This window comes from Giraffa tippelskirchi, chromosome 1 (assembly GCF_054371585.1).
Source record: "Giraffa tippelskirchi isolate mGirTip1 chromosome 1, T2T-mGirTip1v1.2.pri, whole genome shotgun sequence".
Lineage (NCBI taxonomy): Eukaryota > Metazoa > Chordata > Mammalia > Artiodactyla > Giraffidae > Giraffa > Giraffa tippelskirchi.
The window spans coordinates 31,443,162-31,462,001 of NC_137275.1; the positions used below are offsets into that span (position 1 = coordinate 31,443,162).

Genomic DNA, 18,840 nt, shown 5'->3' on the forward strand with positions numbered 1-18,840 from the left:
AAGAGTAAACTGAGGCTTAAAACCCAGCAAATATCAATGTACCAATTTTATCCTACTTAAAAAATGACTACAGTTTTCAGTTCAGTTCAGCCACTCAGTCGTGTCTGACTCTTTGCGACCCCGTGGACTGCAGCACGCCAGGCCTCCCTGTCCATCACCAACTCCCTGTCCATCACCAACTCCCAGAGTTTATTCAAACTCACGTCCATCGAGTCGGTGGACATCCAACCAACTCATCCTCTGTCATCCCCTTCTCCCCCGCCTTCTATCTTTCCCAGCATACAGTTAGTTATTCCCAAATGTTGAGACTCTGGACCAGTGTTGGTGAAAGTCAGTTTTCACTAGCATAGCAAAATTAATAAGAGCAATGTAGTAAAAAGACTCATGCATTGGAGAAGGAAATGGCAACCCACTCCAGTGTTCTTGCCTGGAGAATCCCAGGGACGGTGGACCCTGGTGGGCTGCTGCCTATGGGGTCGCACAGAGTCGGACACAACTGAAGCGACTTAGCAGCAGCAGTAAAAAGACATCATTGAGCTAAGGCTAAATTATTCATCTTTTTTGTTATTCTCAGATTATGTTATTCTATTTTAATGAATTTAAATGCCCTTTTATTAAACAATAATATTTGAGCTGGTCGATGTTTACAATGCTTAATGTGTTTATTCAACAAAAAAGTCAGCAAGTCTATGCCCACCTCCAATAATCTTCTGAAATGATGTGCTTAGCCATTCAGTCATGTTTGACTTTTTGCAACCCCATGGACTGCAGCCCGCCAGGCTCCTCTGTCCATGGGGATTCTCCATGCAAGAATACCTGAGTGGGTTGCCATGCCCTCTTCCAGGGGAATTTCCCAACCCAGGGATCAAACCCAGGTCTCTCACATTACGGGCAGATTCTTTACCATCTGAGTCACCAAGGAAGCCCAGGAATACTGGAGTGGGTAGCCTATCCCTTCTCCAGAGGAACTTCCCAACCCAGAAATCAAACCAGGGTCTCCTGCATTGCAGGCATATTCTTTACCAGCTGAGCTAACAGGGAATTCCTCTGAAATGATACTGGTCCCAGATCCAAAGCCTGCAATGTACAGGTGATACAAAGTAAAACATCTGGAGATGTCCTTTCATCAGTGTGATTAGCGAAAAGCCCAAACACCAGGCAACCCTGGTGTGAAGCCTACACTCTGAGAGTCATTGACTCTCAGATCATCCCTTTCCCATATATACCAGAATATTAGCAAAACAAATAGAAAGAAATGGAAGTCTGACTGTGTTCTGGCAAAATGTAACTGCTTTTCAGTTCTGTTAAGGCTTTTAAAACTGAAACACACCCAGGAGTTAACATGTACAACAAATATTTATAAATATCATAAATCCTAGGTGGTCCTAGTAGTAAAGAACCCGCCTGCCAAAGCAGGTAGACATAAGAGATGTGGGATTGCTCCCTGGCCGCTACCTGAGTCAGGAAGACCTCCTGGAAGAGAGCATGACAACCCATTCCAGTATCCTTGCCTGGAGAATCCCATGGACAGAGGAGTGAAAAGTCAGACATGACTGAAGTGACTTAGCATGCTTGCATGCACCACCTATATATGCCAAGTAGCCTACAAAGTGTCAGAAACACATGCATGAATACCAACTTTATCCTCAAAGCTTTCACAGCCTAGTAGATAACATATTTAGTAGAAATATCTACTTTATACACTTTACATAGCCTACATAACATTACCTCATTGATCTTCAAAACAGCCTTATGAAGCAAGTATTAGTCCCATTTTTCAGATGAAGAAAATCTCAAATAAATGACAATATGATCTCCAAGCAAATGGGGATAAAATAGGAATTCATACACAGTAGTTCTGGTGACCTCCCCTGTGTGAGTGTGTATGGTGGGAAAAGAGGCAGTGAGGAAGTACTTGGATTATATGCCTAATATAATCCAAAAAATCAGATACTACAATCCAGAAACCAGATACTGTGTTAGTACAAATCTATTGGCTTACCCTGCTATTGATAAACTCATGTGTGAACAAAATCACACAAATCCTCTGCTGTTAGTACAGTTCTAATTAATTATAAGTGTTTCTTACTCTCCTGGATCTCAGCTCTCAGCCTCTAGCCATATCCTCATTTTAATAATATAGAGGCTATTACTGTGAAAAATACTACTATTCTGATTCCCTCTACCCCTCTCCCCACTAAAAATGATCTCTCTTCAGCACATCCCTGGGGACGGTGCCTAGGTAAGGGAGCTTACTACAGTAGTGTCCAACAAGGGTCTTAGAAGTTGTAGTAAAACAGAAAAGAGTGGTTATTCTTGAGAAACTTACGAACTGTCAGAAGGAAAAGCAATTGCAAACCATAAATCATATTTCCTTATTCTTCTATCAAACTACCTAAATGTCAACATTTTAGTGCTTAAAAAAATGGTAAGAAATACTATTAAAGAGAATGTTGTTCAGTTTGACTTCATTTCAGAATCTTATTCCTATTTGTATGATGTAAACCAACATGATATTGTAAAGCAATTATCCTCCAAATAAGTAAATAAGAAATAAAAAAAAAAGAACCAATCAATTTTCTATAATAGAGCCATGTGCAACCTAAGAGACTTCGGAAGTGCTGAAGTGATGGCTTCTCTGAGTGAAATCAATGGGCTTTGATCTTTTCCCCTTGTTCTAAGGCCAGCACGAGTAACATCAGCCTCAAGATCCCTGAATCCATACGTAGTATTTTTTGTTGTCATCGCAGTGGTGGCGATCCTGGCAGTGATCATAGGTCTACTTGTCTACTTTTTAGCTTTTGGTAAGTACCAAAAGATTGGAAATACCAATTCTCTGATGAATTAACTAAATATACTTTCAGATTAAAAGTTTGGCCTTCTCTCTTTTATTGCCACTTCTATTTTTTAATACAACATAATTATATATTTTATGTATATATCTCTAAATATATTCTCATGTTTATATGTCTATAATTCAGTATTTTTTTCTCTTCTAGTTTTACTTATTTATTTTTTTGGCCTTTTTAGTATACCAAACAACATTATTACCCAGGCAAGGATTATTCTAGCCGATGAAAAATACAATATTTATCTGATGCTAGAGTTCACTTGTTTTGTTTTTCATTAATCCTATAATTTCCTTCTTTATTTAAAATATTGCAAAGGACCTTAAGTTTCAAAATCTAAAAGTTGGATGTACCTAAATATTCATTAATTCATTATCTGTGTCCTGAAAACAATCTTAGGAGCAGGACAGTTACGATAGGAGATGAATTTGCAGTTAAGAAGTAGAAAGGGGTTAAAAACAAACTTTAAAAATGATTCTGTTCTTGTTTCTCTTATTTTCTTTAATTTTTTATTAAAAATAGGAAACAGAAAGAAGTAATATTAAGAATGCATATACACTGTTCATTAACACACAACTTAATATACCAGTGAATATTCTTTCAGAGGTTTTAATGTAAATAAAATGTGTTAAATTTCACTAGATAATATATGCTATAATCTTTTCTTTTTTTAATTTCAGCTATAATCCCTTGCATTATTTAAATCATCGGGGCTGGGATAGGGGGAGAATGAAGGTATATGGGTATGTGTAAGGGTAGAGACTAAGTGAGAATAAATTTATTCCAGTAACTAGTAATAGCCTTTTCAGTCAATTGAATTATAAAATTGTGGCTAAATTTTACTTTGGACTATATTTTGCTATCAAATCACCTAGAGACTACTGTGTGCAAGGTGAATTACAGAAGTAGGAAAAACCGACATCAAGTTTCAGATGTAATGAATTTTCCCTCCTAACAACACTGCATTGCCACACTTAAACACAAAGACAGGAGCCTAAGTCCTCTTCAAAGTGTATCCAGTGACCACTCATGGCCCTAGAAAGACTTGTACTTCTGCCACAAAGGACCATACTACCCTATCCCCGGGATCGCAAATGCTTTCCCTGATTGAGATATTTTTCTGTATAAATTATGTATATGCATGATCAGATGGAAGCAGGGATTTTTTTCCTGAGACCTATTAGGTTATGTCCATGTTCATAATGTTTCTAAGATATGTACAAGTGTGTTTTAGGAATTTTCATTTCCTTCATAAAGCTTAACATATCCTTTGAAAGACCATTTTTGATAGAAAGAGTTTACAATGAACAACCAGATTAGCTACCTTGTCAGAATAGTTACTGACAGGTCACTAATTCCTCTAAAAAGAATGGTATTTGAAATAATTTTTAAAACTATTAAGAATTACTTTGGATTATTCCTTAATAATAAATGAATAATAATAGCATATTATAGACATCAATAATTCTTGAGTGAATAAATCTGCAGACACAAATATCCCTAAAATATAGTAAGAGTGAAAATTATGATACTACTGAACAATTTAATTTCTCAAATAATGCTGATCTGATTTTCATGTATTTTTAATGTTACAGCTTTGCCAATCTTTTGTCAAAGACTGAAAGAGAAAATAATTTTATTATAGTTACATTTTTACTAAGTTTTTTACTAAGTTTTTTTCCTTTTAAAGGAATTAAAATTATTTTAAATTGTATAACATAGCCTAAATAATCCTATATGAAATAAAAATTAATGTGAGACTGATTTTGCCTTTTCCTTGTTTTACAGATCAGAAATCTTCCTTTTACCAAAGCAGTATTCAAATCCTGAATGTTCAATATAGTGATGAGTTAAGTTCACCAGCTACAGAGAAATATAGGACTTTGAGTGGAAATATTGAATCTATGGTAAGTTAATATTTGCCTTTGTTCTTTATTTTATCATAAAACAAATATGATAATAAACCTAATATTAGTGATATATTTACAACTGCTAGATGCATATTTTCCTTCCCTGAATGGTGAAGAATGTGTTTCATTATACTTCTTCCAAGTCAATTTGCTTGTACATTGGTTCTTATTCACATTTTCTTACATCATGAGTGAAGAGCTTTAGGTAAGTATATTTTTTATGATTATGGCTTCAAAAATTGGAAGTCTATTGTTTGTGCAATTTGAGCATTTCTCTATCCTTGAGTTTGTCTTTTTAAATCATTTTCATTTTGCCTTCTTTCCTTTTTTCTTATCCAACTAAACACACAGGTAGTAAGTGTTAAAATACATGTTAACATAGTTTGGACAAATCATACTTTGCTTCAATGATCAACATAGAAAATAAACAAAGCAAGTCTGGTTTCTCAAATGAAGAGCCCCTGAGGCTGCCTGCCAAGAAATCTCTTAAGTAGACCCTTAGTTTATCATCACAGACCAGGGTTTGGCCTTCAGCCCTGCAGAGTCAGAGCTGACCAATCTCAGCTCACTTACCTTACCTTTTCTGAAATTCTTAAGAATATAAATTAATCCAATGGTTCTAAAACTTCGGCATGTAACAAAATTACCTGGAAGGCTTATTAAAAAACAGATCTCTGGGCCCCAGTGTCAGAATTTCTGATTCAGTAGTTAGAACTTGCATTTCAGCAAGTTCCCAGGTGATGCTGATGCTAATTGTCCAGGGATCTCATTTTGGAATCACTGAGTTAAGCTATAAGGAGGCCTATGATGGATGGGGGATTGAATCATCTGCTTGTCTGACAACCTTTACCCCTAGAGAAAAATTACACTGGGAGCCAAGTTACGAGAAAAGTGCTTCATGAGCATAAAATTAGAGCAAGGGAAGTTAGGTATATTGTTTAAGTGTTTAATGAGATCAGAATAAACAACTGAACCAGAATAATTTGGCAATAGAATCTAGGCCAGGAGGCAGAGGTAGGGCTAATATTGGGGAATATCAGTTGGTTATGTCAGCAGTGGAAGCCTCCTGTTCCTTCAATAAACGTTTATTAAATATTAATCCTGCCAAATGCAGTGGACATACAGAAAGTGAAGAAGATATTAGATATTGGATGTCAGTTTGTGCTAAGAGGATAAATTATATCCAATCATGGAGATGAGAGATGGTTTCTTATAAGATGATTTTCAGGCTGACTTAGAATGAGTAAGGCATACCACAGCTAAAACATGAGCCAAGACATAGAGAAGAGAATGTGCTTAGCTAATAACAACTTTGGGTTTTATTTTGTAGACAAAAAGTCTTGAGCTACAGGCAGAATGATGCAAACAGGATCTGACAGATTCACACTCAGAATGTAAAAATTAGATTATAAAGAGAAGAGCCCGCACACAGTAAGACTAGTTAGAAGCTCATTACCCTGGTCCAGAAAAAAACCAAAGGGTTGAAAGCTTGAATTAGGGCCTATTCCAGAAAATCTGGAAATGCATTTTAGGCTTACCTCCCCAACTTCCTACTATCTCTTCCCAACATGTTGTTAAAAATCATTAATAATATTTGGTCATATCATTTGCATCATGAGAGCCCATTGTTTAGGCTTCAAACCAATGGCCATTCTTAAATTTCTTGAAGAAGCTGCTAGAGATAAACAGCTCAGGAGGCCAGTCTGAGAACCATTATTCATAATAAAGCCCTCATACCCACACAAAGACATCTTGTTATGTTTCAGCTGTGTACCTAGTTTAATAAAAGGGAGTAAACTGAAAGTGTATAGTTTGAGAATCCCAGCTTCATTCTAGGGAATTAGAATCCGGCTACCAGTCCTTAGAGCAAGATGCCAGAGATGTCCTCAGCCCTAAAGAGATCATTCAGTTTCTGTCAGAGAGACTAGATATGTTAGGTGAGTTCATCCTTCATAGAGCACATGTAAAATTGCAAAACATTAACTTGGAGAGAAATGGCATAAGGCATAAAGCACAACATATAGCACATTCAGCAATGTGAAAACATAAACGAAATAAGTTTCTTTGAAAAGTACTACCAGCACCTTTGGAAGATATTCAATAAGTCTTTAAAATACAATCTCCAATGACAAAAAAAATTGTACAATCTAACTTGTTATTTTTAATTTATTCTCAAAAATGGTCTATAAAGCAAATCATAAGGTATGTATAAATTTTGTTATCAAAATGAAAATAATTTTAGTAATGTCTTTTGTTGTAAAGATAAAACACAAACGTAGAAAATTCAGGGCATTCAATAAATATTTAAAAAAACAGAAACATGCATGAAATCTCAATACTCATATATCCATGATTAATATTTTGATGTTCCAAGTACCTTTCATGTAAACTTCATAGTCATACATGCACAAACACATATAATTTTCTGTCAATGGAATAAGACTATACATGCTTGCTTTTTCCTATATTTTTCTCAAAATGTGTCATAGAAGTATTAAAATATCAGTGAAGATATCTACCATTTTAAATAACAGTATTATAGTGTAAAAAGATACAATATTTCATTTAACCAGTCTTTTGTTGACAGATGTTTAAACTGTTTCCAGTTTTTCACTATTATATTCAATAGTCTGATGACCATTCTTGTTGATACATACTTGCACACCTGAATGATTATATTACTGGGACATATTCCCAGAAATAGAATTATCAGAATATAGGTTTATGCATTTATTTCTCTCTGAAGATTTTTAAATTTTTTCTTCCATTTTAACAAATATCTTATTTTGGAAGCATTTTAGATTTATAGAAAAGTTGCAAAGATAATATAGAATTCTCATATACATCACACCCAGTTTCCTCTGTGTTTAATACCCTGTTGTTCAGTCGCTAAGTCATGTCCTACTCTTTGTGACCCCAAGGACTGCAGTATGCCAGGTTTCCCTGTCCTTCATCATCTCCCAGAGTTTGCTCAAATTCATGTCCCTTGAGTCAATGATGCTATCTACACCTTACAATAGTACATTTATTGCAATTAATGATCTAATGTTAATCAGTTCAGTTCAGTCACTCAGTCGTGTCCAACTCTTTGCAACCCCAGGGACTGCAGCACACCAGACTTCCCTGTCCATCACCAACTCCCGGAGTCTACTCAAACTCATGTCTATCCAGTCGCTGATGCTATCCAACCATCTCATCCTCTGTCGCCCCCTTCTCCTCCGGCCTTCAATCTTTCCCAGCATCAGAGTCTTTTCCAATGAGTCAGTTCTTCATATCAGTTGGCCAGAATATTGGAGTTTCAGCTTCAACATCAGTCCTTCCAATGAATATTCAGGACTGATTTCCTTTAGGATGGACTGGTTGGATCTCCTTGAAGTCCAAGGGACTCTCACAAGTCTTCTCCAACACCACAGTTCAAAAGCATCAATTCTTCAGTGCTCAGCTTTCTTTATAGTCCAGCTCTCACATCCATACATGACTACTGGAAAAACCACAGCTTTGACTAGTTGGACATTTGTTGGCAAAGTAATCTCTCTGCTTTTTAATATGCTATCTAGGCTGGTCATAACTTTTCTTCAAAGGAGTAAGCGTCTTTTAATTTCATGGCTGCAATCACCATCTGCAGTGATTTTGGAGCCCAAAAAATAAAGTCAGCCACTGTTTCCACTGTTTCCCCATCTATTTGCCACGAAGTGATGGAACAGATGCCATGATCTTAGTTTTCTGAATGCTGAGTTTTAAGCCAACTTTTTCACTCTCCTCCTTCACTTTCATCAGGAGGCTCTTTAGTTCTTCTTCACTTTCTGCCATAAGGGTGGTGTCATCTGCATGTCTGAGGTTTTTGATATTTCTCCCGGCAATCTTGATTCCAGCTTGGGCTTCTTCCAGCCTGGCATTTTGCATGATGGAGAAGGAAATGGCAACCCACTCCAGTATTCTTGCCTGGAGAATCCTAGGGATGGCAGGGCCTGGTGAGCTGCCATCTATGGGGTCGCACAGAGTCGGACACGACTGAAGCTACTTAGCAGCAGCAGTAGCAGCAGCAACTCTGCATATAAGTTAAATAAGCGGGGTGACAACATACAGCTTTGACGTACTCCTTCTCCTATTTGCTTTGGCAAGGCTGATTTTTGATGGTACAATAAAAGACAATTCTTTATAGGAATAGACTTCCCTGGTGGCTCAGACGGTAAAGTGTCTGCCTACAATGCGGGAGACCCGGGTTCAATCCCTGGGTTGGGAAGATCTCCCGGAGAAGGAAATGGCAATCCACTCCAGTATTCTTGCCTGGAAAATCCCATGGACAGAGGAGCCTGGTAGGCTACAGTCCATGGGGTCGCAAAGAGTTGGACACGACTGAGTGACTTCACTTTTCCTATTTGGAACCAGTCTGTTGTTCCATGTCCAATTTTAACTGTTGCTTCCTGACCTGCATACAGATTTCTCAAGAGGCAGGTCAGATGGTCTGGTATTCCCATCTCTTGAAGAATTTTTCCCAGTTTGTTGTGATCCACACAGTCAAAGGCTTTGGCATAATCAATAAAGCAGAAATAGATATTTTTCTGGAACTTTTTTGCTTTTTTGATGATCCAGCAGATGTTGGCAATTTGATCTCTGATTCCTCTGCCTTTTCTAAAACCAGCTTGATCATCTGGAAGTTCACGGTTCACGTATTGCTGAAGCCTGGCTTGGAGAATTTTGATCATTACTTTACTAGTGTGTGAGATGAGTGCAGTTGTGTGGTAGTTTGAAGATTCTTTGGCATTGCCTTTCTTAGGGATTGGAATGAAAACTGAACTTTTGCAATCCTGTGGCCACTGCTGAGTTTTCCAAATTTGCTGGGATATCAAGTGCAGCACTTTCACAGTACTTTTAGGACCTTCACACTTTTAGGATTTGAAATAGCTCAATGGGAATTCCATCACCTCCACTAGCTTTGTTCGTAGTGATGCTTTCTAAGGCCCACTTGACTTCACATTCCAGAATGTCTGTCTCTAGGTTGGTGATCATTCCATCGTGATTATCTGGGTCATGAAGATCTTTTTTGTACAGTTCTTCTATGTATTCTTGCCACCTCTTCTTAATATCTTCTGCTTCTGTTAGGTCCATACCATTTCTGTCCTTTTTTGTGTCCATCTTTGCATGAAATGTTCGCTTGGTATCTATAATTTTCTTGAATAGATCTCTAGTCTTTCCCATTCTCTCGTTTTTCTCTATTTCTTTGCACTAATCACTGAGGAAGGCTTTCTTATCTCTCCTTGCTTTTCTTTGGAACTCTGCATTCAAATGGGTGTATCTTTCCTTTTCTCTTTTGCTTTTGGCTTCTCTTCTTTTCACAGCTATTTGTAAGGCCTCCTCAGACAGCCATTTTGCTTTTTTGCATTTCTTTTTCTTGGGGATGGTCTTGATCCTTGTCTCCTGTACAATGTCACGAACCTCTGTCCATAGTTTATCAGGCACTCTGTCTATCAGATTTAGTCCCTTAAATCTATTTCTCACTTCCACTGTATAATTGTAAGGAATTTGATTTAGGTAATATCTGAATGGTCTAGTGGTTTTCCCTACTTTCTTCAATTTAAATCTGAATTTGGTCATAAGGCGTTCATGATCTGAGCCACAGTCAGCTCTCAGTCTTGCTTTTGCTGACTGTATAGAGCTTCTCCATCTTTGGCTGCAAAGAATATAATCAATCTGATGTCAATGTTGACCATCTGGTGACGTCCATGTATAGAGTCTTCTCTTGTGTTGTTGGAAGAGGGTGTTTCCTATGACCAGTGCATTCTCTTGGCAAAACTGTATGAGCCTTTGCCTTGCTTCATTCTGTACTCCAAGGCCAAATTTGCCTATTCTCCAGGTGTTTCTTGACTTCCTACTTATGCATTCAGGTCCCCTATAATGAAAAGGACATGTTTTTTGGGTGTTAGTTCTAGAAGGTCTTGTAGATCTTCATAGAACCTTTCAGCTTTAGCTTCTTCAGCATTACTGGTTGGGGGATAGACTTGGATTTCTGTGATATTGAATGGTTTGCCTTGGAAATGAACAGAGATAGTTCTGTTGTTTTTGATATTGCATCCAAGTACTGCATTTCAGACTCTTTTGTTGACTATGATGGCTATTCCATTTCTTCTAAGGGATTCTTGCCCACAGTAGTAGATATAGTGGTCATCTGAGTTAAATTCACCCACTCCAGTCCATTTTAGTTCGCTGATTCCTAAAATGTTGACATTGACTCTTGCCATCTCCTGTTTGACAGCTTCCAATTTGCCTTGATTCATGGACCTAACATTCCAGGTTCCTATGCAATATTGCTCTTTGCAGCATCAGACCTTGCTTCCATCACCAGTCACATCCACAAATGGTTGTTGTTTTTGCTGTGGATCCGTCTCTTCATTCTTTCTGGAGTTATTTCTCCACTGATCTCCAGGCACTTACTGACCTGGAGAGTTCATCTTTCAGTGTCCTATCTTTTTGCCTTTTCATACTGTTCATGGGGTTCTCTAGGCAAGAATACTGAAGTGGTTGGCCATTCCCTTCTCCAGTGGACCACATTTTGTCAGAACTCTCCACCATGACCCGTCCGTCTAGGGTGGCCCTACACAGCATGGCTCATAGTTTCATTGAGTTAGAGAAGACTGTGGTCCATGTGATTAGATTGGTTAGTTTTCTGTGACTGTAGTAGCTATGCTATTTCCCCACAGCATTAACATTATACATTGTAAATCTTATTCATTGCTGCTAATCACATAGATAAGAAGTGATGTCTCAGTATTATTTTGGTTTGCATCTCTTTGACTACTAGTAAGATTTAATCTGTCTCCATATATTAATAGGTCATTTTTATAATTTTATTTGTGAATTTCCTGGTCATGATCTTGCCCACTTTCTTACTGGAGCATTTGTGTTTTCATATAAATCTGGAAAAAAAAAAATTACTTCCTTGTTAGAATATCAGAATTTGCCTGTTTTTCATGTGCATATATTTCTCTAACTTGTAATTTGACTTTCAACCCCGTTTATAATCTAGGATTTTTTAATGCCAAATAGATTTAATTTTTTATGAAGCCAAAATTATCAATCCATCTGTAATTTATTTGTAATAAGATAGAAATCCAGCTTTTTCCCCAAAAAATAACTAGGTGGTGGTACCAAAGCAGTATATTAAACAGCATAATGGATTTATTTGTTGTACCATTTTTATCATACACTAAATTCCCCCTTTATTTTTCTGTATTCCCCTCTCTTTCACTGACTCATCTTTTCCTGTACCAGTACCAAACTATTAACTGTGGCTTTATAATTGAACATCTGGCAGAGAAAAATTCCCCTTGAAATTCTTTTGACAATTGATTTCCATAGTTAATCTCATTTATTCATACTTCTGTAGAAACACTTTGAATAATACTCAAATATAGTGCTTTATAGTTTATAAAGTACTTTTACATATATCATCTAACCTTCAGCTCATAATAGGTATATTATTTTTATAGATGCGTAAGTAAAGATAGTGAGCTTAAGAAACATGTCAAAGACCATTCAACTAGAAAGTGCTAGAAAAAAAATTCAAACCAAGGTCTCCTGATTTCAAATATAAGAATCATACCATTCACCAGTGGTAATATGAGTCACATCATTATTCTTGTTCCATAGTCAGTAGTGTTATACTTAATGAGCAGTGGAATAACCCCAGAACTTTCTATTATATCAAATAATTCACTTCTCTTTCCTGGTTCTCAGTTCTTTCATTAGTAAAATAAAATCATGTGACTAGATGACTTTTATAATACATTCTAACTCAAAAAGCCCATGATTATATGATTTTTGCACAAGACACCATGCTGCCCATTCACTTGTTTTTCTCATCCTGCTTCTCTCGCCATTCCTCCTCTGTACCTTTTATAGTTTCATCCTCCTCTACACTGACATTAAATGTTAAAATTCCCCAACTCTTTGACTTATGCCCTCCTCTTCTCTCACTATTTTCTGTCTCTAGATGATCTCAACCCTGATCAACTTCTACCAACACTTACATACTAATGTCTCATTCTGTCTCCAGCCCAAACTTTTCTTCTGTACTTCAGACCTTTACATCCAACTGCCAGCCTAATAGCTCTACTTGGCTCATGTAAAAACACCTCAAATATATTTTGTCCCCAAATCAAACTCATGATCATCCCATGCCATACTAGCCTTCTTCCAATAATTCTATCCCCATTAATTAAAATTCTATTTATTGTTTTCAAAACCAAAACCCTAAAACTCATCTTTGATATATGGCTATCATTCCAAATACCCAGTCTATAGGTTTTATCCCCTATTCTTTCCCTCAAATCCATTCATTTCCCTCCATATCTACTACCACCGTATCTATCCAGGCCATCACCTCTACAGTGAAGTACCAAAATAGCACCATAACTAATCTGTCTTATTTTGTACCTCAAATTGTTTATCCAGATGCAACCAGAGAAACTGATCTCAAATTGCAAATCTGATTTTATTAATCTCTTCTTTAAAACACTTCAGAGACTTCCCATTATTTAAGATAAAGACTAAATGCTTCACACACTAACAAGACTTTCATGGTCTGGTCTTTCTATCACTCTAGCCTCCTTGCTTTCTATGCTACAATTGCCTTGCCCTTTCATTCCTTAAACACAAGGTATTTGTTCCCACCTAAGGGTTTTTCATGTGCCATTCACTCTACCTGTGTAGCTATTTCCTTCCTCTTCAACCAGCTAACTCTGATTTCTCTTTAAGATCTCAATTAATATACATGCACAATAATGAACAAGTAAATGAACAGTTAGTTAGGTAATATAAAAACTTATACTCTTCTATTCCTGGCTAGAACCACACTGCCAGGTAAAGCAATGTCTTAAGTAAATCAATATACTTTTTGGAAGATTAAAAGAGAAAAGAAAACAAAAGCTCCATCAAATAAGAATATATTGAAAATAAGATAGTGATTTACCTTCTTGGGATAGCTAACAAGATCTTTTCACCCTCAAGATGAAAAATATGTAACAGTTGTAGGCATAATATGTATAATATTTTATCCTTCATATGACATCATCTGTTAACAGGTTAATGATGGTACTTTGCTAGAATTTACCTCAATAATCCATATCTCACTTTGATTCTTATCAATTATGAATATTACTGAGGTTTAAGGATCCAAGGCTATTCTATATTTCAAAGATAGTATTATCAACCAGGAGAGAAATATAAAATAGTTCTTTTTCATTGTTTGCTTAATTTTTGCCCATTGTAATAAAAGGGTCAATGATACATGTTCCAAAATCAAAGAAGTGTGAAAACAAACTCATCTGACCCATTAAACAAATAATAATTTTGAAGGGAGGGGAAAAGGACAAAAGGTTGTTCACTGAAAGTAGATGCATGGCCTCTAGGAGTTGCAGCAGCCAGCTGTGCACAGATCGATTTTTTTAAACACATTTTGGACTGTTCTCCTCTTACAGATGAAGATAATGAGAGGAAGAAAGGTTACAAGATTCATTCAAGTTCCCAGAGCAAGCTAACTTCTCTCTGTATACCCTGTGTATACACTTCCCACCTAGCCCATTGTCTTCCTATTTAAACATCTGCTCACTGATTTTCTACCAAGCATTTGATAAGTTCTAATGAAAGAGTCCATAAAATTTACATGTTCTCTATGAAATACAGAATCTTAGCCATAGGCTTCTTCTTTTATCCTCATATATGGATATCAGCCAGTTAATCAACTTTCTTTATGTTGTTTATTAGCTTCACCAAATTACCTCAATATTTTCCACATAGCAAAAATGTAATAATTAAAGTGGATTTTTAACCCTTTGGTCAAGTCTAGCCTGTGCTGGTACAATACTAAATCATGAAATATAATTACAAGAAACATTTACTTAAATTTTAGCAATTCCTTCAGTTTTAGGTCAGTTCTTTCTACTTCTGTCAAAGTCAAGTAATATTAAACTTAAATCAGTTTACTAAACTACCTCCTGCAACATACCATATAAACAAACACATTAAAACCCATCCTTCTACAAAGTTAACTAGAATAGGGCTGACCAAATGGTAGCATCCTATAATTCTAGATCATAGAATTTTGAATGACTTTTTGCTTTCTTCTTAACACTTACAAGTACTTCTTGAATTTTTAAAAAAGGAAATTATTCTGATAAAACTAAAAGCCTTATAATTCTTAAAAATTTTCAAGACTTCTGGAAAGAAAAAAGTTATCGTATTTTCTAACAACTGGTTGGTCCAATATCAGCCTAAAGAATGGATATTGAAAAAATAAGATATAATATGGTGTGACAGAGATTACGTAAACTTTACAGTCTTGAGAACTGACTTCAAATCCTGGCTTAATATAATATTCAGCATGCTACTTAATTTCCCATTTGAACTTCTTCACGTTCACCTCAACCTTGGTCCAATCTCACAGTACTAGCCAATAGAATTCACTCCGCAATATGATGGCTTAGTACATCTCACCCTGCATCTTGGTAGACCTGTTCCAGTCACAGAATCACTACTAGTTCTCTGTGAAGCTAAACCTTATACCTCAAGAGAACCATCCTTGCTGGCACTGAGCAATGATTCAGGGGGAAGGTTAAAGTTAGGTCAGGAAATAACAACTAATGTTAAAAATAACTTAAGATGTTCAGGCATTAATCAGAAACAATACGGAAAAGACTGTCCTTTATTTCCCTTCCTCCTTCTCACCAGGCTCTCCATTGCTACTCATTTTAATCCGGTTTTAACCTATTTAAGAACAGTTGTCTCCATTGCTACTCATTTTAATCCGGTTTTAACCTATTTAAGAACAGTTGTTGCAGGATCACAGTGTAAGTTGTATAGTGTTGGGTTGGCTCATGCCGCATCCTCTTTAGGAACAGCCACAAAATCACATAACATGGGCTCTCATTGAGCAAAATGTCTGCTGTGTTTAGAATGGCTTCTAGTGAAGATGCATCCTGTCCATTATTATCTTTGTGTAATAGATAAAGAAACAGACACTGCTTCAGAAGGTTTTTAGTCTGCCTAAATTGATCCCAGGTGTTCTGAAGTGGAACTGAACTAAATCGAACTAAAATAACTCCAGTCTGTATTCCTCATTAACATAGTCCCATGTTTCAGTGTTGGAAACAGGAAGGAGAGAAAGAACTGTAATTACAGAAAGTTTTGTTTTTTTTCCCTTTCTACAGATTACTAGAACATTCAAAGAGTCAGATTTAAAAAATCAGTTCATCAAAGCTCATGTTGTCAAACTGAGGTAAGTGGAACTACAATATATATATAAGCCTAGATACAATTTGCTTCATTTGACTTTGTTCATAGCATAGATAATGAAAGAGACATTCATACAATGTGTTGCAATATCATGAAAATAGTATCATGAGCAGCTTAAAAACAATGTCAAAATATCACATATGGTCTATATATCTAGTAATGTAAATGTTACTTCAATTCTTCATGGGAAAAGGAAGACAGTTGGGTGACGGTACAGTAACAAGGCTATTTATATATTCAGGGGATACTATTCACAATGCAGTCTGTGTAAACAATGCTTTGTGAGATGTGCAATGCTGTGATCCTGGGCATATTCAACCAAGATCGGAATGCTAAACCAACATCAAAAGTGGCTTTTCAGTTTTTGTCTCCCTGGAATGTTTTAAAGGATGCTGTGGCCAGATACAGACATGTCTGTGATGAATCAGTAATAGGGGAAGTAGCAGTATGCATATTTATTATTTTCCATTCCTACCTGAATGGAATACAGACCTATTCTTGTGATGTGATGTGATATCTCTCCCAACTAAAATAGTTACCCTTACTGAAGTGAAAATAAAAGTGACTGGCCCTACCACAAATGTCTCAAATGTCCACACTGCTCAGTCCTTCAAATAACGTACAAAAATTCTTCAGAAGAAAGAAAAATTATACTAATTCTTTCTCAAATACTAACACCACAAAAAGATTAATTTTTCTTATTCTTGGTAGAGTCACCTAGTTAAGTACAAGCATGGTGCTCTGGTCAGTTAAGTTTTGCTGAGGAGCTCGAGAAGTAAGAAGAATTCATGGGAAAAGTATGCTTCAAAATGCATTTTGGTCAGTTCAGTGCACATTCACTTTAGTACTTTCTTGAGAAAGTCTCTGTACTAGCCACTAGCTGGCAATACTTGTAGAAATGAATCTGTATTTTTTTTTTCCTTTCGTTCACTTCCCACTTACTGCTCAATCCACTGCCCTCTGGCTTCTGATCTCAACACAAAATACTAATTGTTCTTCCCAAGTTCAACAATGACGTTTGAATCACAAATTCCCAAAAAACTGTATCAGTTCTCTTCTTGAACCTCTCAACAGAATTTAGCACTGTTGAGCTTTTATTCTGTTTTGAAATAGTGCCATCCCTTGGTTTCTTTGACTCTCTACACTCTGATTTTCCTTTTACTTCTCAGTTATTTCTTCTCAGTTTTCTTTGTTAGCTCTTATTCTTTCTTTTTACATTCCTCAAATGTCTGACTGTGCAGTAAGCCTCTCATCACACTGAAGCTCCTTGTAGAGGCTTCCCTGCCCACTATGCTGGGAAAGATTGAAGGCAGGAGGAGAAGGGGACGACAGGATGAGATGGTTGGATGGCATCACTGACTCAATGGACATGAGTTTGAGTAAACTCCAGGACTTGGTGATGGACAGGGAGGCCTGGCATGCTGCAGTCCATGGGGTCGCAAAGAGTTGGACATGACTGAGCGACTGAAATGAACTGAACTGCCCCCTACATGCTAATTATTATCAAAGTTGTATCTCTGGGGCCAGACCTCTTTTCTCATCTCTAGATGTGAACGTATACAGCCATCTACTTGATATCATAATATAGCTATCTTACAGATAACACAACTTTCATACATCCAGACCTGAACCTATCCTCTGTCCCCAATCAAATATGTTACTCATTTAGTGTTGCCTACATCTGTTAGTGGTGTCACCTTCAACCTAGTTGCTCAAGAAAGAAATATGAGAGTTATCTTTAATTCCTGTCTCTCCCTCAACCCATACATCCAATCATCTAATCTTCACAGTTCTGTTTCTTAAAATGTTTAAGATCCGTAACTTCAAACACGCTGCCCTCAGTCATCTCTCTTCTGGACTTGCACCACCTCCTAATGAATCTCCTCTCCTCTAGTCTTACTGCATTCCACATTTTACATAGCAGCCAGTAAGATTTTTTTGAAATGATAAAGCTAAACATAGTATTTGCTTAAAGTTCTTCTAACTGCCACTCCTTACCTCTATGATATATAAACATATATTATGTCTGTATGTATAACACTATATGCGCATATATGTACATGTGTAACACAGTGTATTTTAAAACAGAAGAGGAAGGGGAAAAAGTGGTGTGAGTGTGTTAATGTGTATTTCAGGAAGAAGGAATAGCTTATATATGAAGTTTTTGATGTTAAAAAGAGTGAAAAACTGAAAGCAGTCTAGTGGGACTGGTGAGTAAAGAACAAAATCAATTCAGTTCAGTCGCGCAGTCGTGTCCAACTCTTTGCGACCCCATGAATCACAGCACCCAGGCCTCCCTGTCCATCACCAACTCCCAGAGTTTACCCAAACTCATGTCCATTGAGTTGGTGATGCCATCGAACCATCTCATCCTCTGTCGTCCCCTTCTTCTCCTGCCCTCAATCTTTCCCAGCATCAGGGTCTTTTCAAATGATTCAGCTCTTCACATCAGGTGGCCAAAGTATTGGAGTTTCAGCTTTAACATCAGTCCTTCCAATGAACACCCAGGACTGATCTCCTCTAGGATGGATTGGTTGGATCTCCTTGAAGTCCAAGGGACTCTCAAGAGTCTTCTCCAACACAACAGTTCAAAAGCATCAATTCTTCTGTGCTCAGCTTTCTTTACAGTCCAACTCTCACATCCATACATGACTACTGGAAAAACATCGCTTTGACTAGACGGACCTTTGTTGACAAAATAATGTCTCTGCTTTTTAATATGCTGTCTAAGTTGGTCATAACTTTCCTTCCAAGGAGTAAGTGTCTTTTAATTTCATGGCTGCAGTCACCAT

The 18,840-nt window shown here is 36.9% G+C and overlaps 1 protein-coding gene and 1 long non-coding RNA gene across 2 annotated transcripts in view; one reads left to right on the top strand and one right to left on the bottom strand.

The window, feature by feature from the left end:
• Positions 1-18,840, bottom strand: part of LOC145544777 (uncharacterized) — a 207,062-nt gene that overhangs the window by 62,052 nt on the left and 126,170 nt on the right. The window lies entirely within an intron of this gene.
• Positions 2,678-18,840, top strand: part of TMPRSS11D (transmembrane serine protease 11D) — a gene marked incomplete at its 5' end in the record, with an annotated part of 30,677 nt that continues 14,514 nt past the window's right edge. Inside the window, 3 exons of the mRNA XM_081571159.1 lie at positions 2,678-2,804; positions 4,638-4,756; positions 15,964-16,031. Of these exons, the coding sequence (XP_081427285.1) occupies positions 2,678-2,804; positions 4,638-4,756; positions 15,964-16,031 (314 nt within the window). The remainder of the gene's footprint in view (positions 2,805-4,637; positions 4,757-15,963; positions 16,032-18,840) is intronic.